Source organism: Panthera pardus, unplaced genomic scaffold (assembly GCF_024362965.1).
Source record: "Panthera pardus isolate Hobbes unplaced genomic scaffold, ASM2436296v1 HiC_scaffold_24, whole genome shotgun sequence".
In the NCBI taxonomy this organism is placed as follows: domain Eukaryota; kingdom Metazoa; phylum Chordata; class Mammalia; order Carnivora; family Felidae; genus Panthera; species Panthera pardus.
The window spans coordinates 25115409-25133916 of record NW_026526810.1 but is presented as its reverse complement, the minus strand read 5'-3'; the positions used below and the strand labels follow the sequence as shown (position 1 = coordinate 25133916).

General features: G+C 43.1%; 1 protein-coding gene across 6 annotated transcripts in view; it reads right to left on the bottom strand.

Annotated features, from left to right (window-relative positions):
* NPTN (neuroplastin) overlaps window positions 1-18508 on the bottom strand; it is a 74651-nt gene that overhangs the window by 20848 nt on the left and 35295 nt on the right. For 5 of the 6 annotated variants that reach the window (XR_008417013.1, XR_008417017.1, XR_008417014.1 and 2 more), the window contains exons 2-4: window positions 15057-15404; window positions 10006-10177; window positions 6306-6400 (exon numbers count right to left, since the gene is read on the bottom strand). Coding sequence is in view for 1 of the 6 variants with exons in the window: in XM_019441520.2 (XP_019297065.1) it covers window positions 6306-6400; window positions 10006-10177; window positions 15057-15404 (615 nt within the window). In the remaining 5 variants the exon portion in view is untranslated. The remainder of the gene's footprint in view (window positions 1-6305; window positions 6401-10005; window positions 10178-15056; window positions 15405-18508) is intronic. The other variant, XR_008417016.1, reaches the window with a different exon arrangement.

Genomic DNA, 18508 nt, shown 5'->3' with positions numbered 1-18508 from the left:
ATAGACTGCTTCTTTGGTGCTCACTTTTCAAAGCAAATTCATAACCTCACAACTCATTTTCAAAGAAACTCTATCCTTAAAGGTGTCAATGAGTAGCCTGTTTCTAAGTAAACATACTATTCCATATGATGATCTCATTGCTTCCTTTATGTAGCCTATCAGATCCCAAAGACGCCTCATCTTGCTGTAGGCAAAATTAAGAGGCTTGGCTGAAGAAGGCAGAGATAACAGCAAGATTTACTGTTGGGGCACCTGGGTGGCTCAGTCGGTTAAGTGTCCGACTTCGGCTCAGGTCATGATTTCAGGGTTCATGGGTTTGAGCCCCGCATCCGGCTCTGTGCTGACAGCTCAGAGCCTGGAGACTGCTTCAGATTCTGTGTCTCCCTCTCTCTTTCAAAAATAAACACTAAAAAAAAAAAAAAAAAAAAAAAAAAAAAAAAAAAGATTTACTGTTAAGCCAAGGGCTAAGCCCAAGAAGCAATACGAGACTGGTCAGGATGGAAGCAAGGATGCTGGCTTGTGGCTCAATAAGCCTTCTCTACACAGAGTAGATTCATCATCAACTGTAAAGATTAAAGCAGTCTGGGACTTGTGCTGCCTTCAGCAGATGAGGCTTTTCCCTTTCCTGCAGGAGAGAGCACTGAGTGGGTAGTAACTGAAGTCTCCTCTAAGACCATGATTCTAACCTTGGCTATATGCTATAATCACCCGGAATGCTCTTAATAAAGCCTGATGTCAGACCACATTGCCTGCACATTAAATCAAGTTTGAGAACCACTGCTTTCATACCCTTCCTCGCACCAGTGTTTGAGACAAGGCGACTGTAAGAAGGAGTGTCCCCTAAGACAGGGAGATGAGTGGAAGTATGGGGAACACTGAGGTGACATTCTCAAAGTTGAGAAGGTGACACAGGCGCTACCATGAGGAAAAGAAGCTTAGAGATCATTTTTCTTTAATAACCCAACCTCTCATTTGTATCCATATAAGGGAACTACAGACTGCTGGAGCCTTACAGGACCTCCAAGACCATCTATCTCATCCTGCTTCATCACATGCTTGTGGAAGCTGAGGCCCAAGGTAGGAGAGCAAACGGTTAGGGCCACAGCAAGTTTAATGGCAGGGCAGGATCAGAATCCGATTCCTCTAACTCTCAGTCCAAGGCCTTCTAACTGTTACATGCTGTACACAGTAACATGGCTTAGTGTTCAGGAGCACAGGTGAGAACCCACGTTCCACTCTTTACCTGCCACACCAGTTAAGTCATCTAATTCCCTTGAGTCTCCATTTTCTCCCCTGGAAAGTAGGAATAACAACAGCATTTCCATCCAAAAGTTGTGAAGACTACTGGGAGGACAGAAACAGCAGTGCACCCAGAATGGCGCCTGGCATACAGTTAATGTGCAATGTTAGCCATTCTTATTCTTATTAATGAAGGCCAGGGTAGCACCATGAAAAGAAAGTATAGGTATGGTTATCTGGGCTGAAGTTGATGCTCAAAGTGTTCTAGAAGCTTCAAGGTATTATTATTATTTTGCTCTCGAAGACTTTTCAATTCTGAGTCAGAACCAGCTTTGCCATCAGCTCTGACCTCAGGATGTCACAACCTCTAAGCGTCCTCACCTACCAAACTAGCTGCCTATCAAACAAATAAATAACCATGAGAACAATCTGCATGCTAAATGGCCATACAGATGAAAGATATGTATTATTACTCTTAATGATATTCGGTGTCATCACCATGAGGTCCATCTCGGCCAGTCTGAACTGTAATATATCATTTGTAAGGCCACACAACAGAGGAGGAAACAGGGATGCCAGACAAGGTTACTTAAAGAGATCCTAACATTTAGTCATAATATTAAAATACAAAAAAACTAAGAAGTATGGAGGGAAAAACAAGATCAGTCTTAGCTCTGGTACCCCCAAAAGACTGAAACTCACCCGCAGTGCCCAGTGAGCAGGAAGAGATAATGAGCCTGATGAGACCCGAGACCCAGACCTTCATAGGGCTGGGATGTACCTTTCACAAGAGGCAGTAGCATGTTTGTTGCAGAGGATTTGATGACCACCAAAATCTTTTTCTAAAAACAGAATAAAATTCCATTTCCTTGTTTCTTGGATTAATCAAAATAACTGAACAAAGAGGATGGGGTTTAGGAGTCATGAGAGGGATTTCTTCCTTTTTGCAGATTTCACAGACATTTTTATGTGGTTTTTTTATGAGCACATTTTTTTAATTTTAGAAAAGGAAGAAAGGGGAAGAGGGAGAGAGTAAGAGTTAGAAAGGTTAAAGAATTACAGGAATAGAAAGTTCAATACTTATCCAATCACAAATGCTCTGTAATGAGCTGTGGACTCTCTGGAAGACATAAACCTTGAAGAGTCGAAAAGCTGGGGAAAGAGATGCCTCCCCAGAGTTATCTAAGTGGATCCCCAGAGAGGCTGGGCTATGGGGCAGAGGTCCCACTAAGGTCTAGTCATTGCTGTTTCCTCTCCCCTGGCCAGCCCTGCTCCATCTTTCACCTCCAGCATCTGCTCAGGTCACCTGCTAGATACCTAAGAAATGTAATCCTAAACAGTAACAGTATCTTCCTGTTTACACTGTGCCTCATTCTTGGCCTTTGAGAAAAAAAAAAAAGTGAAAGAAAAAAACCCTACTTCAGACGCAGGGCCTTCCCTACTACACGTAGATATTACCATCCTCAAAATTCCTTTCTTGACAGACTAAGGTGGAAAACATTGCCACCTCAGGGCTGTTCCAGGACACACACCCCTCCCTCGGATTCCTGCAGCCTTCTTTTCTCTTGCACACAAGTAACTCAAGATGTGCTGATCTGCTGCACAGTGCCCAGTTCTGGCCTAGTATAAACCCTTCACTCCCCACAGTGCTGAGCCCAAACAACACCCCAGGGAGGAGGTGCTAAAATGCAATAAAAGCCAAATGGGGAAGAAAAGGACTGAGTGCAGAACAGGTGCTGAAGAGATCTGTCTGGTGTAAATTCTATTGCCCTGACACGCCGAGTTAGTTAAACCACAAAGAAGACGCTCAAGAGACTCCTTTCAACAGAGGTCACTCGTGTTCCTTAAATCTCTCTCGAGTACAACCACCTCTTACCTGTATTACTCAGATTTTTCAAGTCTTTATAGCTATAAAAAGGTAACTGTCTCTTACCCACCATAGAGGCACCAAGGAAATAAAACCAGAGTTTATATGAAAATGCTTTGGGAATCAATCAACCTCTCTCTCTCTCTCTCTCTTTCCCTCTCCCTCCCACCTTGGCTCCTTCTCTCTTTCCATCTCCCTCCCTCCCTCTCTCTCAATGCAAGGCATTGGGTTGGCAACCACAACCACCTAGCTTAGAATATGATCCTGGGGCACCCCCAGGGTGGCTTAACCACCTAGGGTGGCTTAGTCAATTAAGTGTCTGACTCTGGATTTCAGCTCAGGTCACTACTTCATGAGTTGTGAATTCAGGCCCGAGTCGGGCTTTGTGCTGACAGTGCAGAGTCTACTTGGGATTCTCTCTCTCCCCCCTCTCTCTGCCCCTCCCCCACTCACTCACTCTCTTTCTCTCTCTCTCTCTCTCTCGAAAATAAATAAATAAACTTTAGGGGTGCCTAGGTGGCTCAGTCGGTTAAGCATCTAACTTTGGCTCAGGTCATGATCTTACAGTTCATGGGTTCGAGCCCCACATCAGGCTCTGTGCTGACAGCTCAGAGCCTGGAACCTGCTTCAGATTCTGTGTCTCCCTCTCTCTCTGCTCCTCCCCTACTTGCACTGTCTCTCTCTCAAAAATAAACAAACATTAAAAAAAATTTTTTTTTAAAGAATATGATCCTGGGCCTATAGCAAATCTTTTTGAAGCTAAACAGAAAAACTCAAATGTTCAGTCTTTTCCATACTAAACTAAGGATCACCTATAAGACATTAAATGTTCACCTGTCTTCTATCCAGGTATTAGGGGACAGAAAGGAGAAAGACTGGAATTCCCTGTGAATTTTCTTGAGAGACTAACATATCTGTCCAAGCTAATCACAGCATATGCTTAGGATTCTATGAAAGAGAGTTTTCTTAAGGTCTACTCCTAAAACCAGGATAGCACCACCTGCCCAATCTTCCTCGCAGAGCTGTTGTCAGTAAAATGCAACAGCACACATCTCGTGCAGTCACGATAAGATGCCATGGAATGTTTTAACTTCCTCTGAAATCACTCCTGCTTGCAGCCTCCCATTCTCTGCCCCCCAGCCCACCACCTCCTATCTGCTAAAGACAATGTGAGGAAAGATGCTGCCTCAGGGGCCACTGAAGCCCACCTCTCAAGCAGCCAAGCCAATGGGAAACCTCCTCTGTCTCTACTCCTGAAAGTGCTGCTAGAAATCATTAGAGCCCAATCAGCACTATCACAGGGAAGCCAGGACTAGGAACTGCATGTAACCATCCTTTAGGTTTGGGGAGGGTGGCTAACTACACACACCACTTTCCCTCCCTCGCCCATCCTGCTACCTCCACACTTGGACGCTGTGCCAAAGGCTCAGCCTGGAATGCTGCAGGGCCTCTGGTCTCTCGTGGAGGAGTAAAACATCTCCCCATGCAGGCCAGCTCACCCAGGTGAGGAAAGATACATGGCAGGCTTAGAGAAAAAGCGACTTCTCACACCTTCATCCTCATGTTGAACAAATGTGCCATCCTTCAAAAACAGAGATAAACCCAGATCCCTCCAAGAAAAGCCCTGAATTAATCAAAGCCCACATTCTCTGGCCGGTGTGGACTACTACCAGGCCATCGTGACTAAACCCTTTCAGGCATTTAGAATTCAACGTGGCAGCTGGAAGAGACACTGGCTGTCCTTACGTCAACTTACAAATTAGGGCTGGGTCACCAAGACACTACTTTCATTTAATAACAGATCATTGAAACTTGGAATCTAAGCCTTTCTTTAATCTGAATTTCTAGTCTTCTAAATATTTTAAGAAAGATCTGATACTTGCTATTATAGGACCTTCCCATTTACTAAATTTATCCCTCCAGCTGCTAAGGATCACCCAAGGATTTGAAGAACAAATCCGTATCCTTCCTGAGCAAAATAAAGACTGAAAAAAATCTGGGGCACCTGGGTGGCTCAGTCGGTTGAGCGTCCGACTTCAGCTCAGGTCATGATCTCATAGCTAGTGAGTTCGAGCCCCGTGTCAGACTCTGTGCTAACAGCTCAGAGAGCCTGGAGCCCACTTCAGATTCTGTGTCTCCCCCTCTCTCTGCCCCTCCCCTGCTCATGCTCTGTCTCTGTCTCAAAAATAAATAAAAACATTAAAAAAAAATTTTTTTTAAACATGAAAAAAATTTAAAAACCCTCAATTCTTCAGTCTGACCTCAAACAGCAACCCCACCTCCCCCTGGTCATTTTATAAAATGGATAAACATGGGATTGAGAATCAAGATCTGGATTCTAATGCTAGCTCTGCCACAAACCACTCTGTGAGCCAGAGTTCATGGCTGTACTTTTCTGGGTCTCAGCTGCTTCTTTGAAATAACACAGGAAAGCTGGGATTCATGATGTTAAGTAGCTTCAACTTTTACAGTTTTCTTGGCCCTTTTGGGAACTTTTAGCTACAGCTGCATCTTTAAGATGCCATGCACCCAGAGTTTCTACTAAAATTCTAATGAATGGGGCACTTGGGTGGCAACAAACTTCAGCTCAGGTCATGATCTCACGGCTTGCTACTGTCAGCGCAAAGCCCACTTCAGATCCGCTGTCCCCTTCTCTCTGCCCCTCCCCCGCTTGTTCTCTCTCAAAAATAAAACAAACACTAAAAAAAAATTCTAATGAATTATCCACAAATAGTTTATGTTCACTCTGCACACCGTACTTTGCCAAATCCTTCTGGCCCATTGGAGATCTGTGTAATAATATTTGTACGGCACTATTTGCTCGAAAACATTTACATAGGTTGAACCATACGAAGCTGCCAACATTCAAACTTTTACCAGACAAAAACAGCAATTTCATATGGTTCAAACTACTACATTAACTTATTTATTCCTCCTTACAACCCCACGAGGTAGATTTTGCAAATGAGGAAACAGGAGCACAAAGAATCTAATAACTTGCCATAGTCACACAGCTAACAGATGATGGGGTTTGGATTTAAACCTGGGCAGCTGAACTCCTGAGCCTGTAGTCCTACCATAATGTTATATTGCCTCCCATAATGGGAACAAGAACAGCTTGAAGACTGGGAGTCCAGAGCAAGGTAGTGTCTCAGAAGGAGAGTGAGAGGCTCACACTGCAGCCTCTGTTGGGTTGTACCTTTCACTTCAATGGTGGCATTTGCTTTAGGAGCACTGACAAAGTGATATACACAGTGGTATTCGCCTGAATCCTCAGCTCTCGGCTTATTGATCCTGCAGAGATGAGAAAAAAAATCAAGTAAGGAAGCTGGGAACAAATATACAACAAAATATACAACAAAAGAAGAATCAAGAGGGTAACCAGGGACTCTCCTCTCCAAACTGTGTCCCTGAATGCAACTCCCCTCCTCCTAACTAAAAGCAAAAGCCTCCCTCCATGAAACATTAATGCTTTACTCCTTACTGGGAGTAAGATAGAATACAAAGAATGATACATGGTCTCTAACCTTAAACAAGTAATCAAAATAGAGGGCTGTACAAAATACTATGGACTATATTTAGATATTGAGGATGGAGCCATCACCAAAAACTTTTTGCTCACCTTGTGGTTCTAGTCAAATAAATAAGAGCAGAAAAAAGCAAACCTTTTTCTGTGTTTCCCTAAAGACCCTTGTTCTTCTCATCTTGTTCTTCCCACCCTGTATTTCAGTAGCATGCCTTTCAATAAGTCTACTCACCAACAGGACCCAAGGGATAGTTTAAAAAAAAAAAAAAAAAAAAAAATCTGCCATCACAGCACCCACCGCAGAGAGGCAAATGCACTTTTAATGCTTAAGTGCAGCTAAAACTCCACAGCACTGCATAATCTGCCGTACCCTCACCTCAGCCACTTTCTAGCCCTGCTGCGCTCTTTTCAGTTTTTCAACGTGTCACACTCGTTCCTATCTCAAAACCTTGACACAAGGGGCACCTGGGTGGCTCAGTTGGTTGGGCGGCAGACTACAGCTCAAGTCATGATCTTGTGGTCTGTGAGTTCGAGCCCCGCATCAGGCTCTGTGCTGACAGCTCAGAGCATGGAGCCTGCTTCTGATTCTGTGTCTCCCTCTCTCTCTCTCTCAAAAATAATAAACATTAAAAAAAAAAAAGTTAAAAAGAAAAAAAGCCTTGACATGAGATGTTCCTTTACAGAGAATAGTTCCCATCAATCTTAGCCTACTTTTGCATCAGTCTCGGCTCACATCACTTCTTCCTACCCCCCAATCTAAGTGACATCCCCTCCATGATATTATCTCTAATACTACAATGTCATTCTTCACAAGCATTCACCACAACATGTAATTATATGTTTATGCAATTGTTTGATGAATGTCTAGTTTCCCAACAGAACAAGTTCTATGTGGACAGGCACTGTTTATTTTGTGAACAGATCTACACCCAGCTCATGGCCTCGCTGGAATATAGCAGGGGGATGAATAAATAAACGAGTAAATGATGGAGTGAATGTAAATTCAGAGTGCATAGCTGTACAGAGATCCCAACCAAGGTAAGTAGAGGGACAAGGAGGACTGTAGGAAGTGTGTATGGCCAGAACAGCACTTCCTCTGAATTCACAAGGTGATCCTTAACAAGCTGTCTTGCCCCTAATGACCAACTTCACACCAGCTCAGCACACTATGGCCTACACACACCCCCAAACATATGCAGTAAGGCTGGTGTGTAATTACCGAAAACAGAGAAATCCACATCTGATAACCATTATACAGATCCTGCTCTTTTACTCAGTGGTTAAAACAGAGAACTTGCAATGGTGAAAGCTCCACTGCACTAGTTAATGCCTGAGAAAAACTCAGAGAAACCTTGACCACTGAGTGGCCGAACATATTTATCCACCTTACTGTTCAATCGCAAAAAAGAAATACGGGTTACTAGACCACGGATGAGGAGAGACACACAGTCTATCCCCAGGACTGTCTCAGCATACCCATGGCAACCTAATATTCTAAGAGGAACTGCCAAGAGTCTTCTAAACCTCATACAAGTGGCTCTTCTTAAACCAATATCCTCCCAACTGGAAAACAGACACAAGTCAGCTGCTCTTAGCAAATGTTCCACAGTTTGGAGAAAGAGCAGCAGCTGTATCTTCAGAGCTCAGACTGACTCTAAGTTCCTTGAAAAGACTTAGAAAGATGACTCCCAAGCTTGAGCCCATGCCTATGGGCTCAAAATCTCCCTACAACATTCCCATCAACTGGGAAACAACGCAAATGGAAAATGTCCCCTACAGCTGAGCAGGAGCAGGGTCTGAGACTGGCTCCATGGCTGACCAAGCTAACAGGTGGCTCAAGGGCTCATCGGCTGTTTGTTTTTTTTTTTTTCTTTTCCTCACAAAATGTGGGAGAACACAGACTCCTTGAAAAACGGACAATGCAGAACACTCCTGGAGAGCTTCAAATAAACTAAGAGGAAGAAGAAAAAAGAGGAAGAAGAAGAGGAGGAGGAGGAGGAGGAAGAGGAAGGGGAAGAAGGGGAGGAGGAGCAAGGGGGAGGAGGAGGAGCAAGGAGGAGAAAGAGGAGTAAGGGGAGGAGAGGGAGGAGGAGCAGGAGGAGCAGCATTTTATAAAGTCAGGCTCAAATTTATAGTTACAGTTCAAATCTATATGGGTGACATAGTACAAGACCCAAGAGAAACACAATTGGATGTCTGGTACCTTGAAAGAGTTGTTAAAAAATACAAACTTGTAAAACTAAGAAACAGACCAGGAATATATATATGCCTTTCATTCCACCAAACACTTCTATTTGATTAACGTTTTCCAAACTATGAGAATACAGCTGAGGCTATATTTCCAATTTAATACGAGAAGAAACTACAGTGGAGACAGATTAGCTTGCCACTAAAATGGCAGGGGAAAAAAAAATGACCTAGATTCTAGAAAGTCAGAAGACCTGGAACCAACCCTTGCTTCTGTAATTTACTAGATACAGTATTTGGCCTGGAAAACAGTCATTACTCTTGGAGGTTTAGCTTCCTCACTTGAGAAAAGGAGGAGGATCCAGAAATTAATGTGGGTCAATAAATAAGGGGTATGAAAAGATCTCAATTTTGCAAAATACTGCAGAATGTCCTTGCTACTACTGGGTACACAAGTCTTCCTGATCTCACTCGAGTGCACTCTTTCTTCTCACTGCATAATCCTGCCAAACAGGATTAGCCGATCCTTTTCGGGATTAGGTTTTAAACACAAACTATTCTGAAAGGTGAGGTGCCATGTGTTCTAGATATTACAAAAAAAAGCACCAAATGTTTGGGTGCCAGCTTAACTTCAGCCAGCAAATATCCCCCCTTTCATCAAAGGATGTTTACAGGCTACTAAACTTATTCCAGATCACTAAAGAGCCCTATATCCACCGGTCTTGATCTGGTTATGGTCATATTAATCACTCCTAAAAGGTAACTCACTAGGAATTCTACCCAATGGCGAAAGATCACTTACAGTGTTCTTGCTCTAAGAGTCCTAAAGCAGATTTCATTCTGATTCCTCAAAGCACTGACTTAAGTCAAGGGACCTGCATTCAAGTTCTGACTTTCCTACTGACTAGCATGGTTACCCTGAGCAAATCACACCTTATGCCCTCCGTTTCTCTATTATCATAATGAGGGGAACACCTAGAGCTCTCAAGCCTAGCTATTCATTGGACTCCGTCGGAAATCTTTAATAGGTTCCTGGGCCTCACCCCAGACACACTGGATTAGACTCTCCAGAGAAGGACCATATATATCTTATGTGTCTCCTACGTAACATAATTATGGATTATGAATGTCCATAGTAAGTTCACTGCTCCCTCCCATCTTCCTAGGAGCTGTTAGTCCCTCTCACCTGTATTCCATGTTGCTGGCATTCTTGCGAGTGGCAGTCAGCTCTACCCCATTCTTTGTCCAGTAGCTGTATGTAAGGGTGTGAGAGCTGGAAGTGAGGTTACACTGCAGAGTGACGGGGAGAACAGGGCTGTCTCGAAGAATGACCTCTTCACTGGTGACAATCCGTGGCTCTGTAATAAGAGTGCACAGTGATAGGGAGCCACAGCCTTCTGTTCTCTGTAGCCCTGGCCTGAGAATTGGATGGGGTAGGATAGGGAGACTAGAAGAAGAGGGAGGGCAGACAGGACCACATGAGGAATTTCACTTTACCAGTTTGGAGGAAGTCAAGAAAGGAAAAACAATGATTATAAGCAAATGACCACTAGCGCAGACAACAGCCTGAAGACCAGTTGGCCTAGACGTGAAAAGAATGGGAGTATTATGGGTACTTATACTGGCAACAATCCACTTACACTTTTAACACCACGGTTTTATGATATAAGAACCACCAACCAATTCAGCTTCAATTAGAAAACCAGGCTCCACCTTGCAGTTCTGAAGACAAAGGCAGTATCATTTATATAACTAATAAACTCCCTATGGAGTCACTAGGCCTTGGAACAGTAATTTCTATAATTAGATAATACATGTATGGCTTTTCCCACATTTAATTCTGATAAACCTATGGCAAATCAGCCATGGCCATTAGTTATGCAGAAAAAGTGTAGATCCTTAAAAGCAAATTTCCTGCCAGAAGTCTATTGTATTTTCCAAAATATGCCACGGGAAAATTCTTAAGGAATCATCACAGTTCTTCTCTCCAGCCCATATTTATTCCCAAAACAAAACCTTTTCAGAATTCCTGTTTAAAACACATTCCACTGTGGAGATAATATAACTAGAATGCAGTATGTGTTGGTATCATGGGCTGTAAACATTTTAGAGCGGAGAGGCCCTTAGAGTTCACTAAACCCCACTCTTGAAGAGCTAGAGACAGAAAATGGCTTGTTCAAGGCCATAATTATTATTAGTGGCAAAGCTGGGCCTAGAACACACATCTGACTGAATTCTCTACCTCTGCCTCCCTTTCCCGGCCCCAAATGCCCCCACACACTTTCCACCCTACAGCAAGTTACATACTTCATCTTCTGGTTCTATCCTGGGCTTAGATAACCTGGGGTCATTAGTTTAGAATCTACAAAAATAACCTATTTGACCCAAATATTAGAACACATTGAGCAGAAATTCTGTAAGGCACACTCTGTCATTCCTGGAAGGTTCATCCTTAAAGCCCTTTGAATTCCACCACTATATGAAAGTCAAGATGTTTGTTTGCTGTCTTTTTGTTGTTGTTACTTATCTCTAATCTTTTCCCACACTTAAACATTTTCAGGTAAAGTCTAAACTTTTCCCATCCACCATTAGAGGTATTTCTTCCTCTTTTATCCTTTTTCCACTTTTTCTCAGAAATTCTTGACTAGCTTCCCATTTCCCTGCGCCTGGCAACTCTGTAGCAGCAACCTAACACCATTTTACGCAGTATAGTGCTGACTCTTAACTCTTGAGGACAGAACTCTCTCCCTTCACTGGAACTAAACTTTGTTCACTGTGCAGGGAGGAGGATAGTATGGAGCAGTCATGGGACACTTGAAAAACATAATGCCCAAGGACCTCCTAATCAATGCAACATTTCTGACTGTAGACTCGTATCAAAGAACACTGTGGCAAATAAAGCAAATCCTCAAGTTTCTTCAATTAAATTGCCTCTCACTATTTTCTGACTCTGGCAAAAGGATAATGGTTATCTTCCATTCAGCACTGATCCTTACTGGTGACATCAAACAGGGTCTCTATGTACAGATAATGGAGGCATAGCAGCCACTAAGACAGAAGCAGATGCATGTAAACACGTTAGCGCAGTGGTGTCCCATGGTTTCCAAAACACACTGGACAGAAGCCAAATCCCTGGGCCTTTAAGTCGAGCAGAACGGCTGCAAACCCTGCAACGGAAGGCGCACACACACCATCAGCAGAAAGCACCACAATTCCAAGAAAAATCAAAACCAAGCAAAAACAAAAACAAAAAAAAAAAAAAGAGAGAGAGAGAGAACCAGTACTCCACAGAAATTAAAAATATAAAGGCAACATTAAAACCCAAACACACTTTTAGGTTTTTACTAAATTTTTATTATCCAATTTTATTTCCTGTCCCATTTGGGACTCTCCTGGTTCTTCTTCTCAGACTGCACTGAGAAAGGGTAAACTCTGAGAATGAGGCCAAGAGCTTCTAGATGTTTAAACACAAGGAGGCCAAAATAAATGCTACTCTTACCTGTGACGATGCAAATGCCCACTGCAGCTCAGGGAGATTAAGAAGTTGATGAGAGCAACCTGGTAGACTTTCTGCCAAGAATTCTTGGAAGGCAAAGGAAAGCACTTTTCCCCTTAAGTGTTAAAGATCCAGGAGAGAGTCGGCTGGGAGCAAGTGGATAATTTAAATAGGTTTAAATATGATTCTGCACCATAGGAAGGTTGTAGGGTATGGTACCTCCCTCCGATGATCGCTGTATATGGAAACCAGTGCTAACCCAAGCTCCTTGGCCATGGTGCCACATCTGCATTCTGCACCAGGATGAAGGTGGAGCTTTTGTTTCTGTGGCCCAGCAATGCCCATGAAAGTCCAAGAGAGATGAACATTTAGGAGAAGCCCCAAAATTTTTGCCTGCCACTGACTCCTACAGAGAAGCAGTGGATGGGAGACCCCTACCCTCACCGTCACACATGTGTAGAACATGCTATGGCCAGGGAGATACCCTAAAAACTGGGCATATTTCTCATCCTGTCTTATTTTACTCAAGGAGTTCTGGGGGGAAATACTGTCAAGGAGTCATTTTAGAAGACTTCAACCTCCTCCTGGAGGCAAATGTCCTTGGGATGCTAAGATCATAAAATCCAATTAGAGTGAATTCAGGGTGTTTTTTAAAAGTAGCATCAGCAGGATGGCTCTCTAAAACAGTTAACTAGAATTAACTGATTGATGGGGAAGTCTGGGATGAGACTGAACCAGGGTTTGGTTCAACCACATGCAGACACTTCTAAGTTAGGAAGTTTATTTCCAAGTAAACTGGAGAAATGTTATGTATTCTCAGGATTGGTAGTAAGTACCCCAAAGACTCATCTTCTTCTAGCCCCAAGACATGACCTCTTAACTATGAGTCTACTTGAGTCAAGCTCCTGGAAGTACAAATACCAAATGCCCAGCCCAGTCCATGCCTACAAACTTCTGCAGGTCTTTGTGGCCATTTGGGTAATTCTGCTTTTATAAGGAAAGGAGCAGGGGGGCAGGAGAAGGAAGCGTGCAAGGGAAAAATTGTTAAATAAAAGGAAAATCGCTGGGTTAATATTCCCCATTTTCACATAGACAAGGTTTTCTTTTCCCCTTTCCAGAAGCAGGTTCTCTGATTGAACAGTGCCAGCTGCAGCAGCCTCTCCTACCTCTTCCCGAAGGCCTCTTCTCTCCATAAGCATCTTCTAAGGAACTATGAAGGACAGACAACTAACTTGCTATCTTCTATATTAAGTATATAGATAGATTCAGGGCCCATATCCTATTAATCCCTGTGTTACTACCAAATTCCTCATGAATGTGTTCTTACTATTTTTACTTACTCTTTCTAAATCAATCAGTTCTTTAAGCCAGAACTGGCTACGGGTCTGAGTTCTTAAAAGAGAAGGTGAAAACTCCAGAGGATCATTCCATTAAGTAAAGTATGCTCCCTCAATTACAATCAGGTCAGATGTGGGGCTAGAACTCTTCCTGGCCAGGAGCACTGGCTCTGTGGTGGCTTTTCCCTCCCTCTCCTTGCCTCTATACAAGTAGCAAGACACTTGCTAGAAAGAGAGGTGGCCACAAAAGTCCCTGTGCCTAATGTCTTACTTATACCTGACACAACAGATGAAGAGAAGAATTCTAAGCCAGCCGCCTAGCTTTCCCTCATCACTTAGTTGGACTTTAGTTTCTTCTTTTTTCAAAACACAAGAAAAGGCCAGTGTGAATGGCTTCCAAACTATTTCTAGGGTTGCCAGCTTCTGGGAAGAGGAGCACTGTGCCAACAGTCAGTCATCAGAGTCAAACTATCTGTGAACAGGAAGCAGATGCAACTCTGACTCTGAAACAGCATGATGGGGTTTAAAAAAAAAATACTTTGCAGCTTGTGTCACCTGGTGCCTAACAGCAAGACACATGGAGGAAATCTCAGACTACTGCTTTTAAAAGAACAGGAGACTGGATGGGCAGGACCAGTAAGGAGTGTGCTGCTGTAGTGCAGGGCTGTTATCAGAGAAGCACGTGCCACTGTTTTAGAAAAGAAAAAGAGCTGGAACTATGGAAATACCCAAGCTTACATGCCACCCAACAACCAAAACACACCATCACACCGCACCTATGGCGACATTCCCATCACAGAACAGGATGACACCAAGTCACAGTGAGGGAAGAAGCTGGGCAGACACAAACTTAAAATCATAGAGGTGAAGGCAGCTATTCAGAGAGCTTCAAACAGATGAACAGAAGAAATAAAAAGTAGTTAGACTGGGGAGAGAAACAAAAATAAAAAGGCACCAGAGAATAAATCAGCAAAAGGATAGCAGGAAACCTACTACAAAATTAAAGGGGAGGGAAAGAAACAATTCAACACTACTACCCTGGTTTAACTGCCTGGTCTTGTGAGTTTTAGGTGGTTTTCTGAGCCTCCCCAGTTCTCCCTCCCCACCTCTTCCCAATGCAGATGATTTTGGACAGGCACGGATTTCCCCAAATTCTTTGTTCCTGAGGAGAAAGACACAGAGAAGGGTTGGGGGATGAGGGAGGTAGAAAGGACGGCAAAGAAAAAAAAAGTTGCCACAGATGTTTTTATACACTACAACCAGAAGGGTCGTGGGTTTGAAAAAACGAAGACAAGGGGTGGGGTGAGCGATCATACTGGGGAAGAGGGAAAGGAAGCAGAAGGGAAGGGTCATTGGGCCACCTCTAATGACTACAGTACTACTACTGTAGGGTGCTGGACTCACTCTGAAGGACGCTTATGGTGGCCTGGGCTCGAATCCATGTTATGGAGGGGTTTTGCCTCAAGTCATTCCTCTTGGGGTCGTTGCTGGCCCTGCACTCGTAAGTCCCAGAGTCCTCCAAGGTGAGCCGGGTTATTCTCAGCACACTCACGCCGTTTGACCCGTAGGCGGTGTTTACGGTGACACGGCGCTTCCGAGCACCGTCCCACAGCTGTCTGAAAGACTCTGCCCGGTTGACTTCTGCGTACCACCACTGGATCTCTGGCGTGGGGCTCCCGACCACGTCACAGTACAGCTCAAAGGCGTCCCCAGTGAGCTTAGTTTCTGACATGGGCGACTTGACAAACCCAGCTAGAGGGAGGGGGAGCAGGAATGCAGTGACAGGCCAAGCAGAAAAAAAAGAATCAACAGGTGTTAATAGTAATTTAAAGAAAAGAAAAAAGCAAATGAGTTGCAAAGAACAAAAAGGATTCATTTTTAAACTATAAAGATATAAAGAGACAGTAAATAGCATTTCATACAAGCTTTTAGAAGAAGAACCACCCTGGGAAGCTTATGAAGCAAAGGCAGGCTAATTACAAGCTGGGGCAGCCCAGGTGCTAGCCAGGCAGAAGCAAGCCCACTGGAAAGCATTTTAGCAATGGGCCCAGTTGGTAGGAATGAGAAAGCCTCAGGTCTCAGGGAAGAGTATCTTTCCTTAGAGCACAAACCATTACCTTTTCAAATTCAGGCAAGTGATGAAAGATAAACGCAAGTGGCAGTAGTTCTATATGCCAAGTCAGGATCTCTCTTTTGGATGGGGGAATACTTTGTTAGAGATGCAATGTCTTTTGTGGGCCTCAACAAGAAATATTAACTGACCTAATATTTTTCTTGGGAATCAGGGTCCAAATTTCAACCGAAAATGTAGCATAATTCTCTCTCATACAGGATTCCATCCTGAGTTCAGCACAGACTTCCCCCACATCCTATTCTTCCCTGGGCCTGTGGCAAACAAACAACCCAGCGGTCTGTGATTAGGTAGCCTCTACCCGAATGCAGACATTCAGGCACAGGTAAATAAGACAGTCTGTACACTTCAGAGTGAGAATTACGATGGGTGTCAGCTCAGGAGTGGAACCAACAGTAGCATCAACCCAACTCATTGCCAATGGAGAGACTATACCTTCCACAATTCTGTGAGTTCATACAACTAGAAAACTCTCCCGAAAAGTGAGTCTTCAAAATAACTATGGTACTTGACAGTCTCTGTCCACGTAGTTCAGTAGCCTAGCCCCCAGAGTCCAGCTCGTAAAGAATAAGAAATGTATAATGATGAATTAAATTAAATTCTATGGTGAAGGCTAGGCCTCAACATCATTGCCAGGCATTTCTCAGGAACTAAAGTTGATGCCTATTTCCACTTGTCCAGAATTTGCTTTAGGTTACACTCCCATAAGACAAGGTGGCAATGGCAGAGACAGAGTAGAAAACCCAAGCTTATTTGAAGAACTTGGGAGTGGGGTCCATAGTAAATTAAATCACAGTGCAAGCATACTCTCTCTCACCCATTTACTCTACCCAGGGTCCAGCAGCATTTCTACCATTTCAGGCAGGATTCTAGGATACAGGGCAAGAAGCTACAAGAGGTACTCTCAGTGGCTGGGCAATTTCTCCTGGGACCAAGCTGGCCCCTCTGCAGTGGTGGGGGGGGGGATCTACCCACATCAGATTAAATACATTTCAGAGGGAAAGTATGAATTAAATTGAACAGTTTTCCTACAGTCCAGAAGCCAAGGACATAATGGAGCTGCCTGAAAATGGAGGTTGCTAAGTGGAAAATTTTGTTTACATCCATAGAAGTATTTGCCTTTGTAGATATACTCCACCTTATGGACCTCAGAACCCTAAGAGAAGTACTATACTTATTCAAGTAGAGGTCAAGACCTCCAAATTCATACTAGCCTTTCAATTCATAAAACATACAAAATGTGGGGAGGATAGGAATCCAGTAACTAACAGCCTTAGACTAAATGTTCTACCTTGCAAATACTATTCTAAACTACCTCTTCAAATTGTGTCAGTTCCTTGTAAGGAACTATCTACCAGAGGCTCCAAGAAGCCAAAAAGATGTCATTCTCAGATGCAAAGGAAGTTTCAGAATTTGAGAAAGGAAACACCAACCCCCAGCGATGAAAACCTGAGCTCACTTCCAGGTAAAGTGGTAATAAAGGACTAATGTCTTAATCTCAAAACCTGCCACCTGCCAACCTGTCAAAGTCGATGCCAACTAATATAGAAGGCTAGCTAAAGGAACCTGGTTCCATTCATTTTACTATTGGTTAAACCACCATGGAAAACTGATTATCAGTAAACCCCTAGGGAGCAGTAAAGAGGAGTACTCTATTTTAATCACACTCTCGATCATTAAGTGGAAATTACGAGTGCTCTTATTCTCACATTCTCTGTGAACTGGGAGAGTTTATGCCCTCTCAAACACTGATTATGCACAAATCATCCTCGACTTAGCGATGGTGTTACATCCTAATAAACCCATTGTAAGTTGAAATTTTAAGTCAAAAATGCATTTAATACACCTTAACCTATTGAATATCATAGCTTAGCCTAGCCTACCTTAAACATGCTCAGAACACCTACATTAGCCTACAGTTGAGCAAAACCATATAACACAAGCCTGCCTACTTTACAAGAAAGTGTCGAATATCTAACATAATATGTTGAATGTTGTACTGAGAATGAAAAACAGAATGGCTGTATGGGTCCAGAACAGTTTTAAGTTTATTGGTTGTTTACCCTCATGGTAGCATGGCTGTCTGGGAGCTACAGCTTGCTGCCACTGCCCAGCACTGTGACGGAGAAATGTACAGATCACTGCCTAGGAAAAGATCAAAATTCAAAATATGGTGTCTACTGAATACATTATCATTTTTGCACCATCATAAAATTGAAAAACTTTAAATTGAACCACAGTAAGTCAGGGACCATCAACTTGATTATGCTCTAGAAATCTGTTAGTGGGTTTGTTTTATATTTTTTTTCCCCTTCTGAAATGCGGGCTGACATTTAAACCTCTTTATCAATCTAGTGACCATGCTAATGTAAAGGGAATGCCTGCAAGTATGTAAAGAACCCCAAGAACCCATCCAATCCCAATGTAATCTCAAATCCCAACACCACACAATTCAAAGGTAGCCAAGAAACAGCCTGAACACAATCTTCATTGCACAGAATCAACCAAGTCTTTCAACCTGACACCACCACCCCTGGGCAAGAGTCACTTCCTAAGGAGGAAAGAATGCTGATCTGATTTAGTTAAATTTTCTATCTGAATACAGGAAAATGGGAGTAAGTAAAAAATAAATGTTCTTTGAATTAGTAAATGATATGATGTATATTTAAAAAAAAAAACTTATCTAAAAACAAGATTTAAAATCCCTTAAAACACTAACAACAGA